The following is a 25,604-nucleotide window of genomic DNA, read 5'->3' on the forward strand; positions in this document are numbered from 1 at the left end:
AGACCTGGGATCATGACCCCAGCAGAAGGCAGATGCTCAACAGCCTGAGCCACCCAGGCGCCCCCCCATAGGCCCTCTCTTAATGAGAGTGCCTGTCAATTCCAGATGTCTCAGAAAAAACTCAAGGTATCTATCTCATTGGATCTAACTGGGTCATGTGCTCAGCCCTTAACCAATCACTGTGTCCTGAGAAGTCAGACGTTCAGCCTGGCAAACCCTAGAGTTTAGGATGGAGTTAGCTCCCACAGAACCACCTGTACCAAGAGAGCAGAAGGCATGGATTCCCAAAAGAAAATCAAGGGTTGGATGCTGAGCAGCCAAAGCCCACAGTCACCACTGCAAAGGTGTGATAGAAGCCTTAGAGGAGCCTGCCATGTAATAGGATTGTGCAGGGGGCAATGAGAGCGTGGAGAAAAGCACTGATACTGGATAAATATACACAACGATGTGGAGGGAGGGGGACGGACCAGCTGCAGGGCAAAGCATGCAGAATCAGGAAAGGACCGGGCCCTGGCTGGTTCGTTGGGGGCCTTCAACTCAACACTGCCCCACCTCCCCCTCAACCGTGGTGTAATTCAGTCACTCCAGAAATATTTCATTACATTACTTTCTGTGCAGATGAGAAATTAGAAGTGTGGTTAAATTGCTCCCGAGATTAGAGGTAAATTGGAATGTAGACTAGCTTGACACACATCAAAGACTTAAAAGCCAGTGTAAGTACTATACAGCTGAGTGCTAACTGGTGCTCACAGGAAAAAGGCACTGGTGTGAACTGAAATAGAAGCTTCCACAAGGCATGAACACACAGATGCTGGTTTGTGCATTGGGATGTGATAAGACCAAACAAGTAGTGGGCGAGGACAGTGTCATCTTCAGAAACCAGGGACACCTGCATGATGTGAGCACCCAGGTCAGTGACCTCTCCACCATGGCCTCTGCCACCATTATCCGTGACTTCAGTATTCATGTTGACATTTGACATCTTAGCCCTTCAGCTTCTTAACATCTCCACCTTCACTCCAACACAACTACCAACTGCCTTAGCCCTTGACCAGTAACAACTACAGAAATGTAGGTTTCAGGAATTCCTGACCAACATTCTACATTTTATCCTGACCGAATTACTTGTATTTTTTTATTTTATTTTTATTTATATAAAATCTCAAATCTTGGATCTCAGTGACAGTCTCAATCAGCATCCCTCCTATTTTCCCCCCGATCCATTATGCATCATCCAGTAAGCCATCTTCTCCACACTTAACTAAAACAGCAGGATGTAGCTAGAGAAACATGCAACTTGTAAATTCATTATCACCACAAATGCCAAAAAATAGCAGTGATAATTATACTGATGACAATGGTGATATCATTATCATTTCACATGTATTGAGTATCATTTATGAGCCAGCCTGATTCTCGATTTGGAGTCAGTAAGCACATAATTCTCTTTGGTTTAATTTAGCGCAGTGTTTCTCAATGGAACTACTATTGGCATTTCTAGTGGGACAATTCTTCATACATGGGACTGTCCTGTGCATGGCAGAACATTCAGCATTACTCCCCAGTCATGGCAACACACACACACACACACACACACACACACACACACAGCGCCCCCAATCCACACTCCCAACCAGATTGTAGGAACAGTCCCACACCCATTTGAGAACCACTGGCTGAGTGAAAAGAGCACTAACTTGAGCATCAGAACTGACATTGACTATACTTTGAGACCTTGAGCAAACAACTTAGCCTCTCTGACTACCAGGTTATTCTCCTATAAAAGGTGGATCATAATCTTACTTCTGCCTAGAGGTGGCAAGTTTCAAGTGATCTCATAAAATACTAGTGAGAATATTTAGTGTATTCATTAAGATTATGTTTGGCTGTGACAAAAAAGTGGCAGCAACAGCATAAACAATTAGATGTTGATTTTTCCCACATCACAGGTATCCTGAAGGCTGGCCGTCCAAGGCCGGTGCAGTGGTTCCCCTGTATCATCAATGTCCCCAGCTTCTGTCTTTCTGCAAGTCGCCTTTACCTTCATGGCTGCCTCTCAGTCATGAAATAGAGTCCCCACTTCCAGACTCAATCTGCAGGAAAGATAGAAAGAAAGGGAGGGAGGAAGGAAGGAAGAAAACAAAACAGGCAAGAAAAAGCTCTGTCTATATCAGAAACATAACACTTGCTCCAAAATCCCCAGCAGACTTCCATTTACACCTCACTGGCTGTCACATGATTCTTCCCACCTACAAAGGAGACTGGAAATATTTTCAGCTGAGTACATTGCCTCCTTGAAAAAAATGAAGGTTCTGTGAGTGAGAAAGAGGGGAGAATGGATAGTGGGTGGGAAACCAGCAGTATCTGCCATCCTGGGCAAGTTACAAAGCATTATGGAAGTATAGCGTGGCATTATGATTAGAACCTGAAGGAAGCTCATACCAAAATACAGTATCTACATGAATTTCACTACATAAATTCCATCTGCAGTCTCATTTATCCACATTAGTTAAGACTAAATAAGTGAATGTTCTTATATATGTCCAATAGGCATGGTGGCCCAATTAGCTAATGAGGCACATCTCTGCCTCATTTTAACATAACAATGCAGAGTGAACAACCTTGTGTGTAGTGGACTCTAAAGAAAATAGCCCCCAATTATTCAAGATAACAGGAGAATAATACGTGTGTAAATGAATATAAAAAGACATTTATTGGTTTAAGGCCACCTGACATCCACCTCCCTACTTTTAATAATGGCATTCTGATTTTCTTGTGGGAAAATGCTTCCCCACATTGTATGCTCGTTGGTTGGACTGTCAGTCAAGGTGCCCTGCTCAGGTGCCAAGGAACAGACACTTGACCTAACCTCAGCCAATGCAACTCTCTCATCCAGCCCTTTGAATATTGAATGTGTGAAGCAAGACAAAGAAGGGAGCGAGGGTGGGAGGGACAAAGGGAAAGGGAGAGGGAGAGAGAAACGGAGGGAGGAGGGAGACAGGGAAAAAGGAAAGAAAAAAGAAAGGATTGAAGAAGGGAAGGAAGGAAGGAAGGAAGGAAGGAAGGAAAGAAGGAAGGAAGGAAGGAAGGAAGGAAGGAAGGAAGGAAGGAAGGAAGGAAGGAAGGAAAGAAGGAAGGAAGGAAGGAAAGAAGGAAGGAAGGAAAGAAGGAAGGAAGGAAGGAAGAAGGAAGGAAGGAAGGAAGGAAAGAAGGAAAGAAGGAAGGAAGGAAGGAAAGAAGGAAGGAAGGAAGGAAGGAAAAGGAAGGAAGGAAGGAAGGAAAGAAGGAAGGAAGGAAGGAAGGAAAGAAGGAAGGAAGGAAGGAAAGAAGGAAAGAAGGAAGGAAGGAAGGAAGGAAAGAAGGAAGGAAGGAAGGAAGGAAAAGGAAGGAAGGAAGGAAGGAAAGAAGGAAGGAAGGAAGGAAGGAAGGAAGGAAGGAAGGAAGGAAGGAAGGAAGGAAAAGGAAGGAAGGAAGGAAGGAAGAAGACAAAAAAAGGGGGAGAGAAAAGAAGAGAGGAGACAGGTGGGGAGGGCATGGGAGGGGAGAGGATAGGACTCCAAATTGTCCAGCCTTGCTCCTTAGCTGTTCTTCAATTCTGTGGGCTCCCCACATCTTTTCCAGTTAATTTCTTATTTTTCTCAATGTAGATGAGTCAGTTTTGCAACCAAAGAACCTTGACCGATGCCTACCAGAATGACATTTTCAGACCACCCAGAAACTCAGCTGTTGGCTTTGGTTTCAACCTCATCTCCTGCTAAATCTTGACCAAAAGCCCAAACAGCACTCCTTCCCTGATCCCCAGACATTCTATAGCGACTTTGAGAAATACTGGAGTGGTCAAAAGACTGGTAAGAACCAAGAAAATAAAAAGTCCTAGGATGAGAATATGTCAAAGAGCCCCCCACTGAGAATCAGGAGCTGTGATTTCTAGTTTGTGCTCTTCCTCCACCTGGGGACACAGAGCACATCTCACAGCCTTTCTGCACCTCAGTTTCCACACTTGTAAATGACTGAGCTGACTCTATCACATTTGTTTTTATAAGATACCAACACTTCTTAACTTTGTTAGGTCTCCACATGCCCACTGAGTTCCTACCCTCAAACAGCGAACAAGCCATAAATACCAGCCTCCTGACATTCTCCCTCCTTGAGCCCTGCTCCTCCGCCTACCTTGTCCTTTATAATTTACATAAGATTGCCTGGAAGCCCCATCTCACACATGGAGAGAAATTCCCCTCCCTTCCAAACTCCCCCCACCCCCCGGGGTCTCCTGGGGTAAGTCAACACTTCCAGGGTGGACTACAGAATTTGCAAATTCTTCTCTGCATTTCCCCTGTTGTGGTTTCTTGACCCATGCCATCCTGGCTGGCACTACTCTTATCCCTTCCACCTGCAAAGCCCCAACCACCCAAGGTGAAGCATGTAGCAGCCTTTACTGGAGGTTTGGGCGACAGAGGCAGCTACAGTGCAGCTCAGTGAGGCAAACGATGCCAAGCTGAACATCAATCCCCCTGCCCTTGGCCATTTTCTTCCTGGGAGCATCGCGGCAGTGTCCCTTCCTTGGGTGCCAGCATCCTGAGCCCCCTGTCAAGTTACTTATCCCCTGTCAGTCCTCCCTTTACCTCTCCCCTCTCCATTCACTCTTTTTCTCCCAAACCCCAAATGTCCTGTCCAGGTGTCTTCTTCCCACCACCTAAAGGGCCTGTTACTTGTTTGGCCAACAAAGGCCATTCTGAAAGGAATTTTGTCCAACAGCACTTAAACCAACAGTTAACCTTCCTCTTTCTGCTGCATAAAAATGCATCTCTAAAGATACGAATAACACCTGTTCTTTGGCGGAAGGCATAAGGCCTCAAGCATTCAGGAGGTATTTCTCAGAAAGCATTTGGCTGGGACAAAAAGACTTGCTATTTTCTTGGTATCCCTTAATGGAAACAGTGTGATCTCTGATCTACCAAGCAAAAAGAAAGAGGCTTTGTCACTTACTAGCTACGTGACCTTAGGAAAAGGACCCATCTAAACCTACATTGTTCTTCTGTAAAATAAGGACAATAATAATACTTATTCCATAGGATTGTGGTGAGGATAAAATAGAATCATACATAAAAAGCACTGTGCACAGTGACTGGCCCATAACAAATGATCTACAAAGGGTAAATGATGGAATTATGATTATTACCATCATTACTGCTACTTACGGCACTTAAAAGTGAAATCAAAATGGTGATAGCAAGTTATAAAGAGCACAGCACATCAAGAAGTCACTTGGGAAGTGCGGAAATATAAATGAAAAACTATGTGCAACAAAGACTTAACCTAAATAAAGGGCACTTGGAACTCACGTCCTGGGAAGGATACAGGTCTCACTAGCAAGTAGGGCTGGTTAAATAACAGGGCTAAAAACTATAAATGTGAATACCATTATTTCAGAAAGAAAATGTGTTTCATTTATATTTTTCTTTGAAAAAGGAATCACATAATACCCTCCTTCATCTAAAGATACTGAGCACCAAGATGAGAACATCAAATATCTTAATTCCTCCCAGGAGCTTGTTCAGCCCTAGAGAGAATAAGAGTTTGCCAGAGTAACTGGGACATCTGAAAATGGAAATGGAATATTTAGACCTCCATGTTGTTTCTTGAAAATTTCCAGTCCCTGGAAAGGTTAAAAGAGAATCACAGTGGAGGTGAGCACCACACATCAAAAACAGATACACAGCCTCAGCCTCCTTTACAGTAATACATTTTCCTACTGGGCTCTTTAAAAATTGCATCATTTCTGTTGGAACTGTAGTTGAGTTGTTACTTTTCTTGGGGGGGGTGCTTCATTATTGTTTCTCTGTTTCAAACACTAACATGGAAGGATCACATTCGAGGCCTTCCATGGGCATGATTTGATATATTCCTTTTGCCCATATTAATTTGCCTTCTTTTTCAGCTTTTGTGTGCCACACATATGAAGTTCAAGACATCGTGGAATGTAGCATACTACTCTAAAGCCTCTTGGACAGTGTCTGCCCCTCAATCCCTTTTGCTCTGTCCTCTTGGGCTACGTCTTTTATTTCGCACTCACTTACTAAAGACCTGTGAGCAAGACACTGCTTCGGTGCTGGGGAGATAAACACACACACAAACAGGTTCCGGTCCCTTCCCTCCTGAAGAACCTAGACTAGGAGAGGAAGTAGACTATGAACCAAGAGTCTCGATCTGCAGTGACTCCCACTGATAGATCTGTGCACAAGGCAGTAAGGGGAAGGGGGGACAGAAAGACACTTCTGCATCTTAGAGCAAGGCCAATACATAAAACCTTCGGAAAGATCTAGGATCTTCAATAATGAGTAGGAATTCACAAAGCAGAGAAGAAATGGGAGGCAGGAGGTGGAGAGGGTAGAGAACCTGCTACCCAGAGGAAAATGGGACGTATCACACCTATAATAAAAATAAACTTAGCCAACTAAGCACAATGAGGAGGCACACCATTTGGCTTAATACATCTTGCACCTTTACTCTTTGAGTTTATTGTGACTTGACCTTCTGCTCTTCCACACATAAGCTTTCCCTCTCTATTATACACAAAGCAAATACAGAGTCCCACGGTAGTTCCAGGGGTAAGGGAACATTGTCATTAGCGGAACTCGCCACTATCCACATGCTAAGGACAAGGAGGGCATGCTTGCCATCCTCATGGAAAAGGTCTAACCTGTTCTTAATGGGGATTCCCACAATAACACAAGCTGTCTTGCGCCTGACCAATCCCGAGAACACTCAGTCTCAAGTGTTCTCAAGCCCAGCTGATGACTCACAGGGACTTGTCAATCACTTGCCGCAATTACTAAGTATCATTTGTCATGTGTGCATGCACCTCCTTAGAATTCCATCATGCAAAGTGCATTTGTCTCGCTAGGATGTCTTTGCTTTAATTATAGTTACACACGATAACTCCTACCCTTGCACCGATTTCCCAGGAACTTGCAGGCCACCATTATTTGCTGTCTCCTCTAGCTGGGCGCTTCAGTCCCTGCACCCGGATCCAGGAGTGCCTCCAGGGCATACGACCTGGGCAGTTGGCCAGCCCCACGCACAGAAGGACCCCGTGCTTGGCTTAATTCTTATGCTATTGCTGAACTGAAATGCTTAAAAGCTTTTTAACAAGGGGTTCCACACTTTCATTTTGCACTGAGCTCCGCAAATTATGTAGCTGGTCCTATCTAGGGGACTAACTGCTTGAAAGTGAGTTTCTGTCAAGCCCTTGCCTAGACACCCAAGAAAGAGCCATTTTGATCATAGCTATCATTTTCACCCTCATTTTCATGGCAGGGTGACTATCACAAACTTGCAAGCTCAGGCAGCCCCAAAACACCTTTTGACATCTGATTACGAATAACCAGTTCAACCAAAAGTGAAGCTTTGGCCTTGGCCATACTTGATCATTCTTTATCATCCTGCCAAGTCTGCGGATAGGCTCCTACTCCTTCAAGGCTCCTCGAAGTTTACAAACAATACCACCTCCAAACACTGGTTCATAAAGTTTCCCATTCTATAAACTTAATGTGTTATTCAGGATTTAACAGTTTCCTTAGCATAATTTGATTAAGGGTGTGCGGAATTGCATCAGTTGTAATAAAAGTCAAGCCCTGTGATTTCAACTATTAAACACCTGTACGAGAGCCTGTACCCAAACAGCTCAGCAGCTGTGAACTTGAACCACAAAAGTATCAGCTGGGATGCCCAGAAAAGTGGGAACGGATATGAGCAAATTATGTTCTTCCTGTGACAGATTCGAAAGGGCCCCCCACAAGGTGAGTGACAATGGGGTCTGTAAACTGCGTGTTTGCCTCAAGCCATCCCCTCACGCAGCTCGGGCCATTCCTCACATTGCGATTGTCATTTACTACCTGTCCACACTGGATCCTGACACCGAACTGTCATAGGTTGTGATATAGAATCATTGGCCACTCTCTCTCCCAAGGCCTGAAATCAAAAGCATCACTCCCCACATACCTCTATGCAGGCATTAAAACATCCTCCTCCCCTCCCCCCCAACCTGAAGACAATTCAGGAACTCAACTGCATGTGTGGGTGTGCGCGGGGGGGGGGGGGGGGGGGTCATGTGGAGGGAGGGAAGACAGTTGGGGGAGGATGGTAAAGTGATACCTCGGCCTTATTCACAACTACAGATAAGACATGCTTTTTATTTCCCTCTTGTTCTTTCTGAAGTCATCTCTAGAGACGGGGTTTCAAACATGATCTTTATTTCATTGCTGAGACCCAGGGAATATTAATTAACAGCCTCACTCAGATTCACATTAATTTCAAACCGACAGCATAATCCAGCCGCAACTACACCGTCTGCAACAAGAAATCCTGGACGGGACTGGCCACAGCCAGGCAGGGACGCGTGGGAACAGGCAAGCATTGTCTCATTCGGCATCCACAAGAGGCCAAACTTCCTGAAGGTAACTATTCCTCTGCCTGGTTAAACTGCACATTCAAAGCCCTCAAAATAATAAACAAATATAACCCCAGAGCCCTCCCTTAGGTACCAAGGCAGCATTTGTTCTGCAGGGATGTTTTGGTCCCTGCCTTTATCTTGTTAATGCAATTGGGAAAACAAATAATAAACGTCAAACCCTTCATTTGGAAATTCTAACTTCTCCGCCTTCAGAAATTCTGAATTTTCGTTTCTAATTCCTCCGTGGGAAATATGAGCCTTTACCCGGTCCCCCTGGAAATCTTGAAGATGTTCCTGTTGCCCACTCCCCACATCTAAATAGAGCCCAAGCCCCCCTTCCTCCAGCAAACTTTGGTGAACAGCCTGGCAATTTTTCTAAACAGGGAACACATTCTTCCACTCTTCTTCCCTTCTGAGCGCTTTGAACTTTTGATAGTTCGATATTTCATTCACTTACTTACCAAGTGTTTATCAAGTACTCACTATGCGGTGGACACTGAAGGGTCCGGGATTTGCCCCAGTCCCTGCCTGCAAGGTGCCCACGAGTCAGCCTGAATGAGGCCTTTGAGCGCCTCTGAGCTCCCTGAAATTCAAGCCCCCAGCCGTGCCACTGCCTTGTTCCAAACTCATATTTGTTGACTAAATGCACCGGGTAGACTTCGTTTTACAAATAGAGCTTTCTAATTAACAAAGGCATTCCAAAGTCACAGGGGTCAGTCAGGCGTGCTATCAGCTGAGCAGAATTTGAAAATAAAAATCACTCTGATAACCTGCTCTGAAGAATATTTCCTCCAGGCTGATGGACATATTGCCAAGTTGGAAAACGTGAAAGGATCGCCTTCACATCTGCTGCCGCAGAAATGGTCACGGGCACGGTTGCAATTTGCTGTGGCCCAGGTCTGCTCGCACCAGCGGCTGACAGAAGCTTATTAACGCCAAAAAATGCTCCGCTCTCTCTCAAACCCGTGGAGGCTGAATGTCACTGATACGACTATCTCGGCCGTTAGTGGGGGCTACACCTGTCTTGCCTTCCTAGAAGGCAGCTAGGTACAAAGCTGCAGGATTCACAATTTGCCTTTCCCAATTCCAGCGTGGCAGAGTGGAGAGAAAGCATCTGCCACAAACAAGGGTATTGGGCAGAAACCCCGTTCGTTCAAACACCGCAAGGGGACAAATGTTGGCGTTTATGCTTAAAATTTCCTCTGAGCAGAGGCCACGAATGCTCTGCCGGCTGCAGAGGCTCCACGCAACACCCGGGATTTTTTTAAAAACAAGATCCAAACACATCGCAATTCTACTTTAACACAAAGTCCTTAGATATACTAAGAGAAGAATGAATTCCACTGTTTTAAAAAACGCTTCGCTCAAAAACGAAGCATGAATTTTACTGTGATTAAGTGAGAAGAGCTGATTCTAACGCCACATGAAATTGGTTTTTAAATGGTTATTTTATTCAGAATGGTTGCCTTTTAATGACGCTGTCTTGATTTCCTGTTAAACCTGTTTCATCGATAGTCATCCAACATTAATATTTATTTTGTTCATTGAATTTTAAAGTATTCTTAAATTAAAGCTATTGCAAATATTCTACAGCTGCCAATGATAATTCCGCAGAGGCGCTACCATGAAAATATCATAGAAAACATGATCAATGTGTTATAGCTGTCATCTGGCTTAATAAACACAATACTCTAAACTATTTTAGGAAATTAAGAACTAGAGCCATCCTAGAATATGTTATAAAATCCACTGCTAAATACAACTCTTTTTTTTTTAACTTCTGTGCTTCTTTATCTTGAATTCTTAACAGTGTAATTAGATTTCACATTGTAATGAAAATTATACTTAAGATTCTTACATTCTTATACTTAAGAATCACCTTGGGTTAAAATCTTTCCCATGTACATATTATTTTTCATCATATCTTCCTTCAAATCCCCCGCACTTAACCGACACGGGTTGACCTGCAGAGATTTCACAATAAATTATAGTAAAATAAAGTTATGATGATCTCGAACTTGTACCGTCTATAATGAAATATATAACTACACTGTCTCTTGTACCTATTTAGGCTTTAAAACTTCGTACTGTAATATGACATTCTACAGAATGCTTCAGTAGAAATGGGCTCAGGACGGCAGCACACCATTACCATTGCCAGAAAACTGGCATGGTTTTCTCCCTGGAAAATACCAAATCTCAAAATCCAACACATTTACTCATAATTCATTTTCATTTCCTCTTTCCCAGAATTCATTTTCATATCTAAAAGAAGCTCTTGGCTGAAGCCTTCTACTGTCTGCAACATGTTATAGCTTCTTTGCAATTTCACTTTTAGGAAACACAGTAAGGAAAAGTAATGCACCCTCATGGGCATCCCACGTAAGCCATGATAAATTCATATTCTTGTTTTGCACTGATTTGAATGGGAAGCAAGAAAGAAAAGGAAAAGCCTGAGTGCCCTTATAGCTCTCAGGTGAAACTTCCCTTTTCAAATGCCTCCATGTACTGGGTCACAGGCAGGAAAACACTCCAGACATACAGACTTGTCATTTTTCTAACCAAAGAAGTTGGTACCATCGTCAACAACACATTCACGCTGATTTTTGAGGTCTGTTTTAATCATCAGACATTTTTTTTTTTACTTACATACTTTTCTTCCCAAAAAATCCTTTTTCTGAACTAACCTCAGAACCAAAACACCTCTCTGCTTCAGGGTTCCCCAGTCTTAACTGAACAGTAATCAAAACCCAATGCTTCAAACCCCCAAGGGAGTTGCTTCTTCCTTTCTGTGCTCAAAGTGGAACAGGAAAGGAGTGCGAGCTTTTCCCTCCACTGCCTTGCTTGGTGTTTGCCTTTAGAATTCGAAGGTTTGTCCCCATTCCTGCGCACCTGACAGGCTGTGATTTATATGTGAGAAAACAACTCCAAGGTTCTTATTAAGGAGTCAGAAGCTGCTCCCACCCACCTTAGCGGTTTTCTAGGAAACAGACTGGGAAAGGGGGGTGGGGGGAGGGGAAGCAAATTCTGTCTAAAGCTACCCAGGACAAGTAGCACAGGTAAATCCAAAGTAATGGAGGCAAATATTAAAAAGGATATTATTTATCATCTTTTTTATTAATACTCACGGAGAACCTTTGCTTTTTACACAAGTCTACTTTTAGAAGAATGCCTCCTTGGTCATTGTGCCCAATGGAGCTCTGTGCTCCTGGCCAACTTCCAACTTCCCCTTTCTCCACCCCACTCCTCACGACCAAATTACTCTTGTACATGTTCACAGATACCACGAAAATTTTGTAAACAAGATTTAGGTTACTGGATCTTGATTTAATCAACATCCCACTTCAAAACGGAAGGCAGGTAGGAGAGAGGGTAGGAAAGGGGAGAAAAACGAAGGGAGAAAAGGCAGGGGAGAGGAGAGGAGGGGAGCTGGTCAGAACTTTCAAGTCTTGCCTTTGCTGAGATGTGTGCGTATTGTGGCTGTTCCTTGAAATTCAATGACTCAAAACATTGACAGCAAGTGCCTGTGTGGTTATTTATACTATATATCTATAATAGAATATGTGGGCTTCCTCAGTTTGGGTCTGGGCTGTTTTTGTTGCAATACACCACAATCCTGCTGTGGGTGTCTCCACAGGGAGCCGGGTCTCCCAGGAAACCCTCTCAGAGCCGGGGCTTCCGGAGCAGGGTCTTGCTGAGGTCTTTGACCTCCTCGGGACTATTGACCCGCTCATAGCCCAGCACCGCCATGGGCTGGTAGCAAAACTCCTCCACCTGTTTGATCTGCTGGAAGGTGAGGGCCGTCCGCCAGGCGTTGGCGGCCTGCGTGGCGTTGCGCGCGGACACCACGAAGGGCTTAGAGGAGGAGCCTGAGCCACTGGTCATGTTGAGGGCAAACTGTTCCATCTCGGGGCTCACCAGCAGCCCCACAAAGTCGTACACCCTCCGTAGGGTCTTGACGGGGTCTCCCACTAGGTCCTCGTACCGCACTACCAGGTAGTGGCCTTGCAGCCAGTCAGGGGGCTGCAGGGCTGTCTGCAGTGTCTTGGCCATGCTGTTGCAGATGACCTCCATAGCGCCAAGAGCGTGGTAGTCCGCCGGGCCGCCCACACCCTCCTTCTTGACGCCCAGCTTGTGGCCAGCGGCCTCCAGGAAGGGCATGCGGTGGGCGCGCGGGTCCCGGCTGCGCACCACCTGAAGGCTCTCACGGATGAGACCGTGGCGCGAGCGGATGCGCGAGCTGGCCACGGCACGCGGATCGCGCACTAGGTGGATGACCTTGAGGTCCAGGGCAGGGTCGCGCAGCAGCGGCGCCAACACGGCCACGTCGAAGACACGCACGCCCTTGATGACCAGCGTGCGGTACTTGCGGCACTCCTCCTCAAAGCGCGCCAGGCGCTGCGGCGGGCACTTCTTGCACACGCGATCGTCCACCAGCCCCACGACCTCCTTGCGGTAGGCGGGGCAGAGTGGCGAGGAGCACACCACCTTGTTGGTGGCTGCACCGAAAATGCCCAGCGTGGTGAGGTTGCGCCCCCCGCTGCCCGTGGGGCTGTACAGCTGGAAGACCGAGAGGTCACAGCGATAGAGAGCGCTCAGCATGTCCCGCGCCGCCCCTTGCAGGGAAACAGCGTCCCCTGGGTACAGTTTTTGCCACACGTGCCACACTGGCTCGTAGAGAAAGAACACCTCCGGGTTCTGGTTGAAGAGCTCACCGAAGAAAGATGAGCCCGAGCGCCACGTGGTGAACACATACACCAACTGCCTCTTCTCTCCGCCACGCCCGGTGCCCCGAGTGCCATTACGGGGAGGGGCCACCGCCCCCGCTGCCCCTGCTGCTGCGGCAGGGGCCGCCCCGACGGCGGCGGCGGCGGCGGCGGCGGGAGGGCGGTACGGAGTACGGGGGTCCAAGCGGGTGTGTGCGCGGGGCGGCACTGCCGGAGGCGGCCCCGGGCGCCCCCAGCCGCCCCCAGCCGCCCCCGCCACGGCACCCAGCGGCCCGTCGGGGCTGCACTGCTGCAGCGGCTCCTTGTGCCACTTGTAGTCCAGGAGGTTGAGCATGGTGAGCACCAGCAGCAGCGCATAGCCCGCGCACAGCACCAGCGCCTTCCTGCGGAACACCTTCATTCCGAGCGGGGACGCGGGCCAGCGACGGCCCGGGCGCCGGGGCCACGGCGGGAGCAGGGCGCGCGGCACGGCGACGGGCGCGGCCGGGAGCAACCGGGGGGGCGCGCCCGGGGGCAGGGCTCGCGGCGGGCTGCGGCTCATCACAGGCACAGCCGGGGCCCGCGGCGCGGCGGAGGCGGCCCTGCAGCCCAGGAGGGGGACGCAGCGGGCCGACTTCGGGCGCGGGGACTGGGGCCGCGGCTCCGAGGCGGGCGCGGCAGCAGCGGCGGCTGGTCCCCGACGCCCAAGGCTGGCTCTCCCATGGCAGCGGCTCCGAGAAAGACCTGCGAGGGGAAGCGGAGTAAGCCGATGCGCCCCAATCCTCCTCCCCACCCGCCTCTTCCACCTAAGTAACGCCCACCCTCGGGTCAGCCGGGCTCCCCCGCTCACCTGGAGCCGCGGGCGCACCCCGGAGCCGCCCGGGATCACGGCCGGGTGGTCTGTCCTGCTGTCACTCGTTCCTCGATTTCTCGCTCACAGTCCTTCCTGGGAGTCCCCGCGCCTAAGAGGCGGCCGCGGGACTCGGCAGCCCAAGCCCTGGGCAGTTTCCGGGCAGCGGGCGCCCTGCGGCTTTGGAAGGGAAACTTTCACCGGGCCTGGAACCCTGCTCCGCGCTCCGTTGAGCCCAGCGTGCCCAGCTCCAGCGGCGTCTCCACCGCCCTCTCGAGACCGCAGCTTCCTTCCTCGCTCCGGGGGGCGAAGCCGGCTGGGGGAGGGGGCTTATACAGGACCCAGCTCCCGGCAAAGCGGCTCCGCCTTTCTCGCTCTCGGCCTCCGCGCCCGGAATCTTCCCATCTCTCTGGCGGCGGTGGATGGGGCGCAGCGCGACCCTGCAGCGACAGCAGCTGCTTCTTCCATCACTCGGAGGATGCCCGGGCCGGCATAGCCGGCAGCGCCCGCCGCTCCGCAGCCTCCGACTGGCCCGGGAGGAATCCTACACACACAACAATCGGCCAAGGAGCCCGAGTCTGCAGCGCTCCCTTGCCGCCGCCCCCCTCCCCCGCCCCCGGCACCAGCCGCTTCTGGCCAACGAGGTATCGGGGCAGAAGAAGCCCCCGCCGCTGCCGCCGCCGCGCGAAAGCGGCGCCCGAGAGGATGCTGCTACCCGACTCCCCCTACGCGGAGCGGCTGCAACGCGCTCGGGCCAGCCTCTGCGCGGCTCCTGCCAGCCTGCGCCGGGTTGGTGCGCGCCGCCGTCTGTCGCTGCGGCTCCTCCCCTTCGCCGCGCTGCCCTCCTCCTCCGCCCGACCCGTGCCCGCCCCCCTCGCAGAGTCGGGCTCCAACCGCCGCCGCCTCGGGGGCTGGAGATGCGGGGCTCAATTCACCGCGACGCCGCTCGGGCTACCATCCACACGACCGAGGCCGTAGCAATGCGTGCACAAAGCGCCTGGACGCGGACGCGGGGTTCGGAGAGATCGGGCGCCCGGGGCTCTGAGAAACTTGGGAGTCTCCTTGCGGCTGCCGGGCTCAGCCGCACGTTTTTGCTCTCGGAAAGAGTTGGTGATAAAGTTTGGGCAGAAATCCCCCAGCGGCCGCCCACTCCTCTCTTCCCTTCCGCGTGGACACCGCCCGCCCCTCCGAGAACCAAGGACGCACCCGCATCCGGGTGCGCTCGGAGGACGCCGAGCGCCGCTTGCAGGCTTTGTACTCCCGGCTCACGCGTTCCAGCTGGTCTGAAGCTTCTCCCTCACCGAGGAAGTAATAAATCTTTCTGACCCCGGGGTCAAAGAAAACTCATCAGTTTTAGGGAGGAGTGTGCAGGCGGGGCGCCTCGCCCCCCCCCATTTACTCCACCTACGGGGGGGGGGGATAGGGCAGCTTGGGTTTCACTACGCCCCCCGCAGATGCTCTCCCGGTCCCCGCTCGTAGTGACGCGTCCGCTGTGAGCGAGTGCTCGGGAACTGGGGTCGTGGGGGGTCGGGGAGTGACTCTGTGTTGTTCTGCTATACAATAAAATACTTGTCTCTCTTCTTGCTTTTTTACAAATGAGTTTAAATCATTTGGCTAAAGGAAACACGGTCGTTGGAAGTAAAAAAGAACTCATTTTGAGTTGGTTTAAGTTAAAGTTCTTTTTAAAAAGATGAAAAATCGCTCGCTCGCTCGCCCTTCCTCTCTCGCTCTCAAGAGAACCAAAGGCGACTAATACCCTCAACTGCATCCGTAAAATGGGGCACTTATAATAGCATTCAGTAATTCAACGGTGACTGGGTGTTAGATGCCCAGATGATTTAACCCTCTGGAGGCCTTGCCTAAGTTGCGGCGAATCACTAGGGGTCTTGAAGCTCGCGGGCTGCGGATAAACAGAGCCCTCATCTCCTGGGGGCGTATCTGTTGCCTCCTACCCCATGAAGTCTTTGGAAGTTTGACAAAGTTACTACAAAAGTATATTTGTATTATTTTGGGTGCCTTTTCTTAGCCAGAGGATCCTAAATTTAAAATGTTGCTGTTTGAGCTATTATTCCTCAGTGAGTTTTATAGAATTTTATAAATGCAAGGGCTTTTAGAAAGTGACTTAACTCGCGGGTTTTCGGGATAGAAAAATATTCAAAGAACTTGACTTAACCCCGTTTTCAAGAAAAGAAATCCACAACGCCCGGAGTCAGTTCAGATAATTATTCCCCCTGTGGTTCTGATAAAGTATAAGGATGAGGTATATCTAGGACAGGTTTTATGCAAATGGGAAGAGGCAGAGTAGAGTTTAGGTGGGGCTTTCTCAAGTAGCAAGCGCATCACCTCTCTGAGCAGGTCAGGACAGACGTCTTCAATCCCTGTTTACAGAGGAAGGTGGTAGAATTTAATTGAGTGACTTACATCTCTCCATTTCTGGACCCACCCACCTCCCTTCCCCTGCTGTCTCAAAAGTCCCTGTCCCTTCTTCCCTCTTCTCTTTCCCTGCCCCAAACAAAAAATAAGTGATACTGGCTCATTAAAAGAGTGATGGAAGAGAAGGAGTTGTGGAAGAGAGAAAAATCTCAATCTTAATATTCAGCATGATTCCAAGGAAAATAATTTCTAATACTTTTAATTTAGTCTCTGGCTTTGTGGTTACTCAGAAAGCACCATGAATTGCAGTTACTTGATGTAAGACCCTTTCTTAAACAATTATTTGCATAGAAACAATTTTGTTGCAATTTCCTAACACTTTACTAGAGTTGGCAAAATAGTAAATCCATTTGCCATACGCCCCCACAGTGAGTGCTCAGCTGTGAGTGCTCAGCTGGCATAAATTTACAGCTTCCAGCCTCTCCACCCTCTCCTTGCTTGCAAATATTTTACCATTTTGCATGGTGTCATGATTAATTCCCAACTTTGTTACAACTAATGACATCCAAAGACTTGATAATGTCTTCCTTCCCACATCTGTTCAGAAATTCTTTTCATTTTAATCCATTTATCCTTTTTGCATAGTAATGACCCAGACATATAATAAGTCACATAATAATTTCACTGGCGGGGGAGCCAGTCATGCCACTAGGCTGTCCTTACTTAATTCAGCTGGTTGTTTAGTTCGTTGCAATTCAGGGTCTCTTCCAGGAATGCTCCTTCAGTCTCTTCTTTGGTGCCTGTGATGTGGAAAGGAACTGCCATTGGAAACTTGCTGTGACCTTTGCCTAATCCTGGACAAATAAGGGCCTAACATCCAGGGGTGCTGTGGGCCCAGTACCCAGCCTGTGGAATAGGGCAGAGAAATCTTCCAAGACCTTCCTCCATAATCAGGATTGGGAAAAAAATGTAAGGCAGCGTTATCTGGACAGTTTCCAGCCAAGCCTGTCAGCGTCACTGGGGGCCTGCAAGATTCATCTTTGGGAAATATCTGCCCCTGGCAAGATAGATTGACTCACTCAGATTTTCAACAAATATGCATTTTCAATGGAACTTAAGCACACAGAATTGGATTAATCATAATCCTTGATTGAAAACATACTGTCATTAGCCCAAGGGTGGCCCTTTTCTATTTTATATGACTTTAAATAACATAATGAATACTCATGAGCCCTTTACAGAGCCCAAAACCTCCAGAGATAACCACTCTACTTAATTTAGTTTAAAAACTTCAATGAAATGTTTAAGTTCAAAAAAAAAAAAAACTTGCCTTAAATTGTCAAAAAAAGAAATAGCCTGAATAGTCTTATGATTATTAAGGAAATGAAGCAGTCATTTAAAATCTTTCCATAAGAAAAACAACAGGCCCAGAGGGCTTTATCAGATTTTCTACCGGACTTTCAAGAGCTAAATAATTTCTATCCTACTCAAACTCTTCCAGAGAACAGAAAAAGAGTGAATAATTCCCTCCAACTCATTCTAAGGGGAAAATAACTAGAAGGGGTTTTCAGAGGAGGCAATAGGTCCTTTTCATTGATTAGTATACACATCAAACTCCTAAATAAAATACTAGCAGAGCAAATCTAAGTGAGTGTGGGGAAAAAAGACAAGACTGGCAAACAAAGCCTTGGAATTTCTTCCTGCAGTTTTTCCTTCCCTACCTTAGGGACAAGCTAACTGGACAAGGAGATGTTTTCCTGCCACAGCAAGCGACACCACCTCCTCGAGTCCACCAGCCATTTCTCTGCTACCTGTATGGGGCATCCTCCTGGGTTCTGCCTGACTCCCATCCAATCTCCCTTCCTTTGGGAACAGTGTCTGAATCACCCCACCCCATTGAGTGTGGCTTTGATGAGAACTTCGGCCAAAGTACTCCTCTTCACCCCCCCCACCCAAACTCAGCAAGTTATATGTTCTGTCCATGAAAGTTTCACTCATTCATTCATTCTTTTCTTTTTAAAGATTTCATTTATTTATGAGAGAAAGAGAGAGCGAGAGCATGAGCAGGGGGGAGGGGCAGAGGGAGAAGCAGACTCCCCACTGAGCAGGAAGCCTGACGTGGGGCTTGATCCCAGGACCCCAGGACTATGACCTGAGCCGAAGGCAGACGCTTAAAAGACTGAGCCACCCAGGCACCCCCATTCATTCATTCTTTATGTATTGAACTCCTACTATGTGCCAGACAATCCAAGTCTTCATCAGGGAGACTGAAAAATAGAAAACAGTTGCAGCCCCCTCATCCCAACAGTGAAGCCTAGAGAGATGCTCCATTACCCTTTCAGGGGGCCCTTTCTTTAAGCCTATGAACTTGGAGGGTTTTTTTTAGATCCTGTGAGTTACTCCAAATGCATCCACAAATTCTCCCTCCTCCCCATGAAGTCTGTCAGAGTCTGTTTTGTTACTGACAACCAAAAATTCCTAATTGACGTGGTGGCTTACTGCCTAATTACAGATTTGGTTTCATTCATGCTTTGTCTTTGTGCCTTATTCTCCACCTGCCCTTAAAGCAGTGCTTTTGCTTTTGAGTTTCCACCTTTAAAATCTAGGATCTAGCCACGCAGTGATCATACGGAGCTCCAGCCCAGCCCCCACAATGGCATCAGTGACCTCACCCCTCACACCTTTCCCTGACCTTGTTTAGCACTGACACTGGCTGGGCTGCTCACTTGTAACCTCTGGCCCCCTCAGCCACACAGCCAGGACTGCTCTTACACTAATTAGTATAAATTTCCAGTTAGATTTACTCTCAGAAACCACATCTAATCATCAGTATTTCCTGAACTTTGATCCTAAGGATCTGCTGGGCTCTTTTATTATTATTTAATTATTGCCCCTTATTGAAAGAAAGAAATAAAGAATGAAAGAAAGAGATAGTAGGGATATGAGATGGCCCACAAAGATAAATACAAGAAAATTGATCAAAGGGAAAATAACATGAAGGCAAGGGTGTGGTTCTATATAGCAATTCATTCCATGAGGTCCTATTCGATTGCTAGAGGTGAGCCAAAAAATAAAATTAGCTCTGAGCTTCCTAGTAGCCAGAGTAAAGAAGGAAAGTTGCTCAGGAGCTCAACAGCTTTACCTAACACAGAAAACTAAGAAAAAATTTCATCTGCCTTCTCTTGTAAGCTTCATTCATGTGTTTTCTTTGTTCACTACTCTTTTCCTCATACTAGCATAGTATCTGGCATGTAAGTGCTCAATAAATATTTATTGGCTGACCTACTGTGGGTCCTTATAAAAGAATTATGCAGTATAGAAAGTGGACTAAGTCCTTAAATGTCTCTCAATAATCTACAATTAAAAAAAAAAAACAACAACTATAGACTTGGGGCAGAAAGTGCTCGTTCTTCTAAGACCAATCAATGCAATCCAATGTCATAATGTCAATGCTCAGTTCACCAAAGGCAATTTAGGGTGGGCTACATCCACCCCTCTGATGGTCTCGCCTGCTGCTCATCTCACCATGCTGAATGAAGCTGTTTATCATGCTGAAGTGTATAAGGATGAATAAGTTCTAGGACAAGGCTTCTTGGAGAAACTATGACCTATAAACAAGAGATCCAGCTTCTGTTATCTCTTTCCACACATCCATGCCAAACATTGCCCAGTAGTCGTTAAAGCTGTGTCTTTTTTTTTTTTTAGATTTTATTTATTTATTTGAGAGAGAGTATGAGATGGGGGAGGGTCAGAGGGAGAAGCAGACTTCCCGCCGAGCAGGGAGCCTGATGTGGGACTCGATCCTGGGACTCCGGGATCATGACCGGAGCCGAAGGCAGATGCCCCACCCACTGAGCCACCCAGGTGCCCCAAAGCTGTGTCTTGTACTATCCTCAGCTAGAAAGTGATCTTGAAGCATTTGAAAATCATTTCGTTTCCCTGGCTTTCCCCCTCGGTGTGTCAGGACTCATGAGTTATGAACACACTAAATAGGGTTGAAACTGGGAGTGTGCTTCAACAGTGTTGAAGAGTGCTTTGCTCTGACTACGGCCCCTCATCCCCAGCGTGGAGCTCCAGTTCATAGGAATTCCTCCTTGGAGTAAGCTTGTTCTCTCCACAGTGAGTCTGTCCCCTGATAGCCAGGTGGTCAGAGGCCAGGCCTCCTGGTATCTGCTGAGAGATGGCCTCTGCCTCCCTGTGGACCGTCCGGACCCAACTCCACCCAGCCACCCATCCTTATCAGTCAGCACAGATGACTCGCAGAGTATTTTGAAATACAACGTTTGAAAAGGAGAGAAGCTTTGACCCTGAAGTTTTAGTGCATGATCAGAAATGCTTTAAAAATCATCAACCAGTCACCGAAATCAAAAGTCAGGAGGACACAGAGATAACATCGCATTAGCAGAAACTCCATGGGACATCCACATGGCTCTGCACTAATAGAATTCTGTTTAAAACAAATAAAGTGATGTCTACCGTAACACCCTCATGCCTTCAATGTGACTTCTACCTCAGGTGCCACAGTATCTGATAAAAGGCTGTCAGCTGGAAACCCGTCTCTTTATTAACAGAAAGAATTAAGTTCTTTGAGATTTAAAAACAGAGTGGCTCGTGTACAGAATTTGGAACTAGCCCTGGATTTAATTCCCCACAAGTTTACTTACAAGTCCGATGTTCTTGGACAAGATATGCATTCTCTTTGAGCCTCAGTTTCTCATCTGCAATATAGGAAAGTAATATATGGATAATAATATCTGACTCATGGAATAGACAGAAGAAGCCAGGGAGGGTGCAGAGGTCAAGCACACAGCATGGCTCGGAGTGGTTAGTAAATAATAACTCCTGCCTTCACCCCAGGGGAAGGGCCTTTTCCCTCTGGGGAAGAATGAAGCAAGTTGAAAGAACTTAGGATGTACCACTTTCTTTCCCCTTCTTTTGTTAGGGGTATTTGGGGATTTGGTTTGGTGAGGGCTTTGTTTCAGGATGGGGAGGGTTCTGGTTGAGGTTTGTAGGGGCAGAAGGATGGGGAGAAGTGTTCAAGTGGTTGGCAGAGAGGATGGAGCCCATCACAGCTGGAGTTGACCTGTGTTTCGTTGGCCTTGATGTCCACTGAGCCTTGCTACCCAAAGTGTGGTCAGTGGATCAGCTGAACCGAGGTCCCCTGAGAGCTTGTTAGAATGCAAAATCTCAGGCCCAGACGTCTTGCACTAGTATCTGCATCTTAGCAAGACTCCTGAGTGACTGACCCACACATTGGAGTTTAGGAAGCAAGGTAGCAGCCACTTTGATGTTTAATGGTGGGTAAACACCTACAACAAATTACTCAGGGTCATGCGGTTGGGTGGACTGGTTTCCCCCACATTCCCGCCTCTGGGCTACATAAGATTATCAGATGGCTAGCAGAAGATTCTTCTGGAGCAGTGCAAATTGAAAAGAGATGCCTCCCTAACCCCCTTCCCTGCCCCAGGTACAGCCCCACGTCAGGGTACACAGCTAATAAGCAGACGCTGGAAATCATATGGGAGCCTGCGCTTAGCACCAAAATAAGTAAAATAATGCATACAAATTCCCAGAACTAGTCTGTCACTTCTGTATTTACCGAAAGCCATAGAAATTGCTGCTTTGCTTGCATTTAACAGAAAGAAAAAGAAATCATGGCAGCACTTAATTACAAGAACAACATATTGTGACATCGGCTCTTCCAGCAGAAAAATGAGTGTTTGGGGCATATCATGAGTCTCACGGTACACATTGCCACACACAAAAGCAAATTCCACTTGAGGCAATGTTATCTCTGTTCCTGTAACTTATGGACAAACTAGTATGCAGAAACATCACACTTTTCCTTAGGTGACCTTGGTGCTTATGCGTGTAATTTCTCAGATGTACTGGTGAACGAAGTGGAATGTACAATTTCATACGTGCATTGTTTGGGCAGGCACAGGGGAAGAAATTGGATATAGAAAGTAGCCTTCAGGGATGCCTGGGTGGTTCAGTCAGTTAAGCGTCTGCCTTCGGCTCAGGTCATGGTCCCAGGGTCCTGAGATCAGGTCCTGCATCGGGCTTGCTGCTCAGCGGAGAGTCTGCTTCTCCCTCTCCCTAGGCCTGCCGCTCCCCCTCCTCGGGCTCTCTCTCTGTCAGATGAGTAAATACAATTGAAAGAAAGAAAGAAAGAGAGAGAGAGAGAGAGAGAAAGAAAGAAAGAAAGAAAGAAAGAAAGAAAGAAAGAAAGAAAGAAGAAAGAGAAAGAAAGAAAAAGAGAAAGAGAAAGAAAGAAAGAAAGGAAGAAGAAAGAAAGGAAGGAAGGAAGGAAGGGAGAAAGAAAAGAAAGAAAGAAAGAAAGAAAGAAAGAAAGAAAGAAAGAAAGAAAGAAAGAAAGAAAGAAAGAAAGAAAGAAAGAAAGAAAGAAAGAAAGAAAGAAAGAAAGAAAGAAAGAAAGAAAGAAAGAAAGAAAGAAAGAAAGAAAGAAAGAAAGAAAGAAAGAAAGAAGAAAGAGAAAGAGAAAGAAAAAGAAGAAAGAGAAAGAAAGGAAGGAAGGAAGGAAGAAGAAAGAAAGGAAAAGAAAGAGAAAGAGAAAGAAGAAGAAAGGAGAAAGAGAAAGAAAAAGAAAGAAGAAAGAAAGAGAAAGAAAGAAAGGAAGGAAGGAAGGAAGAAGAAAGAAAGAAAGAAAGAAAGAAAGAAAGAAAGAAAGAAAGAAAGAAAGAAAGAAAGAAAGAAAGAAAGAAAGAAAGAAAGAAAGAAAGAAAGAAAGAAAGAAAGAAAGAAAGAAAGAAAGAAAGAAAGAAAGAAAGAAAGAAAGAAAGAAAGAAAGAAAGAAAGAAAGAAAGAAAGAAAGAAAGAAAAAGAGAAAGAGAAAGCAAACAAGCAAGCCCTCAGCCTGGATAGTTTCATTCTGCATCTTCTTGGCTCTAGAGTTCATCCTTCACCCCCGTTCATTTTCTTTTTTTTTTAAGATTTTATTTATCTATTTGACACAGAGAACACAAGCAGGGGGAGTGGGAGAGGGAGAGGCAGGCTTCCCGCGGAGCAGGGAGCCCGATGTGGGGCTCGATCCCAGGACCCCGGGATCACGACCTGAGCCGAAGGCAGACGCTTAACGACTGAGCCACCCAGGTGCCTCCCTCTCTGCCCTGTTCATTTTCTGTCTGAATTCCGAATTCCCGGAGTTTTACGTCAACTCTTTATCATCTGGCTCCACTCTTGCCTAGTTACATGCTAAAAAGTTGGATGCCACTTTGGCTCAAAGTGTAACATCTCATTAGTTTTCAGATGATTTATCTTTGTCTTACGGATTCCTCTTCTCTCAGTCACGACACAACATGTGGTTTTACTCACTTCAAAGGAGCAACCTATCGGCTCAAGTGCAGTTTCTGTCACATTCGTTTCTAGAACACAAAATGTTTTGTTGATTTGTTGAACTGTTTCTTTTCCTTTGCCTTGTTAGCTGTCTATTTTTATGCACGGTATCATTGTTAAGGCACACCTTCTTATGCAGAAAAGTCTCTTCTGCAGGTCTGTGTCCCACTTACAGTTTTTGGGAGACAATCTGCATCTTAATGCCACAGGTCAAATTTCCATCCAATAAATATCTAAACTCCTAGCCTTCCTATGAAAATATATTGCTATCATCATCTCCAGCCAATGCCCCATTCGTCATTTATTTCGGGATCTAATCGACTTGATGAAATTTCAGCACAACGTAAGAAACTAGGGATTTATTGCACTCAGATATCTGTTTTGATTTTTATGACAAACACCTGGGTTCATTCAGACTCATTTTCCCACTGTTCTTTTAATGATGGATATGTCGTTTCCTTTCCCCCTCCCCACCCAGATCTCCTCTGCACAGAACATAAGAGACTGGGGGGCTTTAGACCTACTGGTTCAGTTCATCCCTTTACATTCATTCTGGAAAACCAGTGTTCCACCAATGCCATGGCCTGGACTCTGGGCCTAGAGAATGAAGATTTGATGAGCAGCTTCATAACACATCCTATTGACACAAAAGCAGTGCCAACAAAGTGGGAATAACAGTCACTGATGACAGAAAGAAGCCCTCTCCCTCTGGTGAAAATTAATTGTTCTCAATTAATATGCATGGCATGGCTCTGGAAGCTTTTGGATCCCCAGCTTGTTTAATTCTGTCCATAATGATGTGGAGACCACAACACCTTCACATATTTACAGCACTTTTGTTGTGTCACCAGGTCAGGACCCCTGGGTGTCCCTCTCTCAAATTTTACCCTCCTGCTTGACACGCCATATTGGAAATGAACCCAAGAAAGATGATGCCATTTGGTATGTGTTGGCTGAATGGCTTCGTTTCTGTAAACACCTGGTCTTGTCCAACCATTTTGGCCATCAGCTTGGGTGTTTATGGCCCTTAGGAAACTCAGGCAGGCAACTGTTTACTTATGTTTTGCTGGAAACCCTTAGAAATATGTGCTCAATAGCTGCAGATGTGCCCACAGCTTGCATCCAGTCCCAGCCTGGGTCAGTAATATTTTCTATCCTTTTAAATAACCCACACAGAATATCCCCTAACAGATTATTATCCATCTGGTCGTTCAAGGCAAAGTGCTGAATAGGCACTGTGTGCATTCGGGGCTCACATTTAGTTTAATCCCATGATTCCTTCCGATTCAAGGCCTTTATTTACCTACAAGACGCCCCCCATGGCCGATTCTTGCTGTCAGGAAAGGGTAGATAATGTCATCTTCACAATCATGGTTCACTTTTAAAGCAATTTACAGATGCTCATCCTTATAATCGCTCACCAGAGAAGGATAGCTATTTCAAGAAGACTGGAGATGAGGCACTAATTTTGCCCATGAATAACTAGGTCCGGTAGAATTTTAGCATCCTGACTTCATGGCGTTCCCCAAGGACCACTTGAGAGCCGAACACTGCACTCGGTTTAGATAGAAAGCACGACCAGAGAATTCAGATAAGATCTCTCCCCATTCTCCCACATCCAAGCATTCTCCTCCTAATCTCTCCCACAAAAATGCCACCCAACTGGTCACTAATATGCACGGAAGCCTCACAGGCAATGGGAAAGATACATAAATATGCTGAAACCGAGCTTACTCGTTGATGGCAGGGAAGAGCTGAGAAAGTGGAAGCACCTAGTTGAACTGCAAGTCCGTGACCACAAGAGGATGCACACTCTAAGCTCAGGGGGTCCTGACCTCCAGCTCTGTAGTCATTCTCTAGATTCACA

The 25,604-nt window shown here is 46.9% G+C and overlaps 1 protein-coding gene across 1 annotated transcript; it reads right to left on the reverse strand.

Annotated features, from left to right (window-relative positions):
- Positions 1-11,548: 11,548 nt before the first annotated feature.
- CHST2 (carbohydrate sulfotransferase 2) lies at positions 11,549-14,727 on the reverse strand. Its single transcript, XM_028099233.2, has 2 exons — positions 14,009-14,727; positions 11,549-13,902 (listed from the first exon to the last, which is right to left on the reverse strand). The coding sequence occupies exon 2, from the start codon at positions 13,718-13,720 to the stop codon at positions 12,116-12,118; it is 1,605 nt and encodes a 534-aa protein (XP_027955034.1). The 5' UTR covers positions 13,721-13,902; positions 14,009-14,727; the 3' UTR covers positions 11,549-12,115.
- Positions 14,728-25,604: the final 10,877 nt, after the last annotated feature.

Source organism: Eumetopias jubatus, unplaced genomic scaffold, assembly GCF_037043125.1.
Source record: "Eumetopias jubatus isolate StellerSeaLion01/CBP00866 unplaced genomic scaffold, mEumJub1_p1.0 scaffold_1, whole genome shotgun sequence".
In the NCBI taxonomy this organism is placed as follows: domain Eukaryota; kingdom Metazoa; phylum Chordata; class Mammalia; order Carnivora; family Otariidae; genus Eumetopias; species Eumetopias jubatus.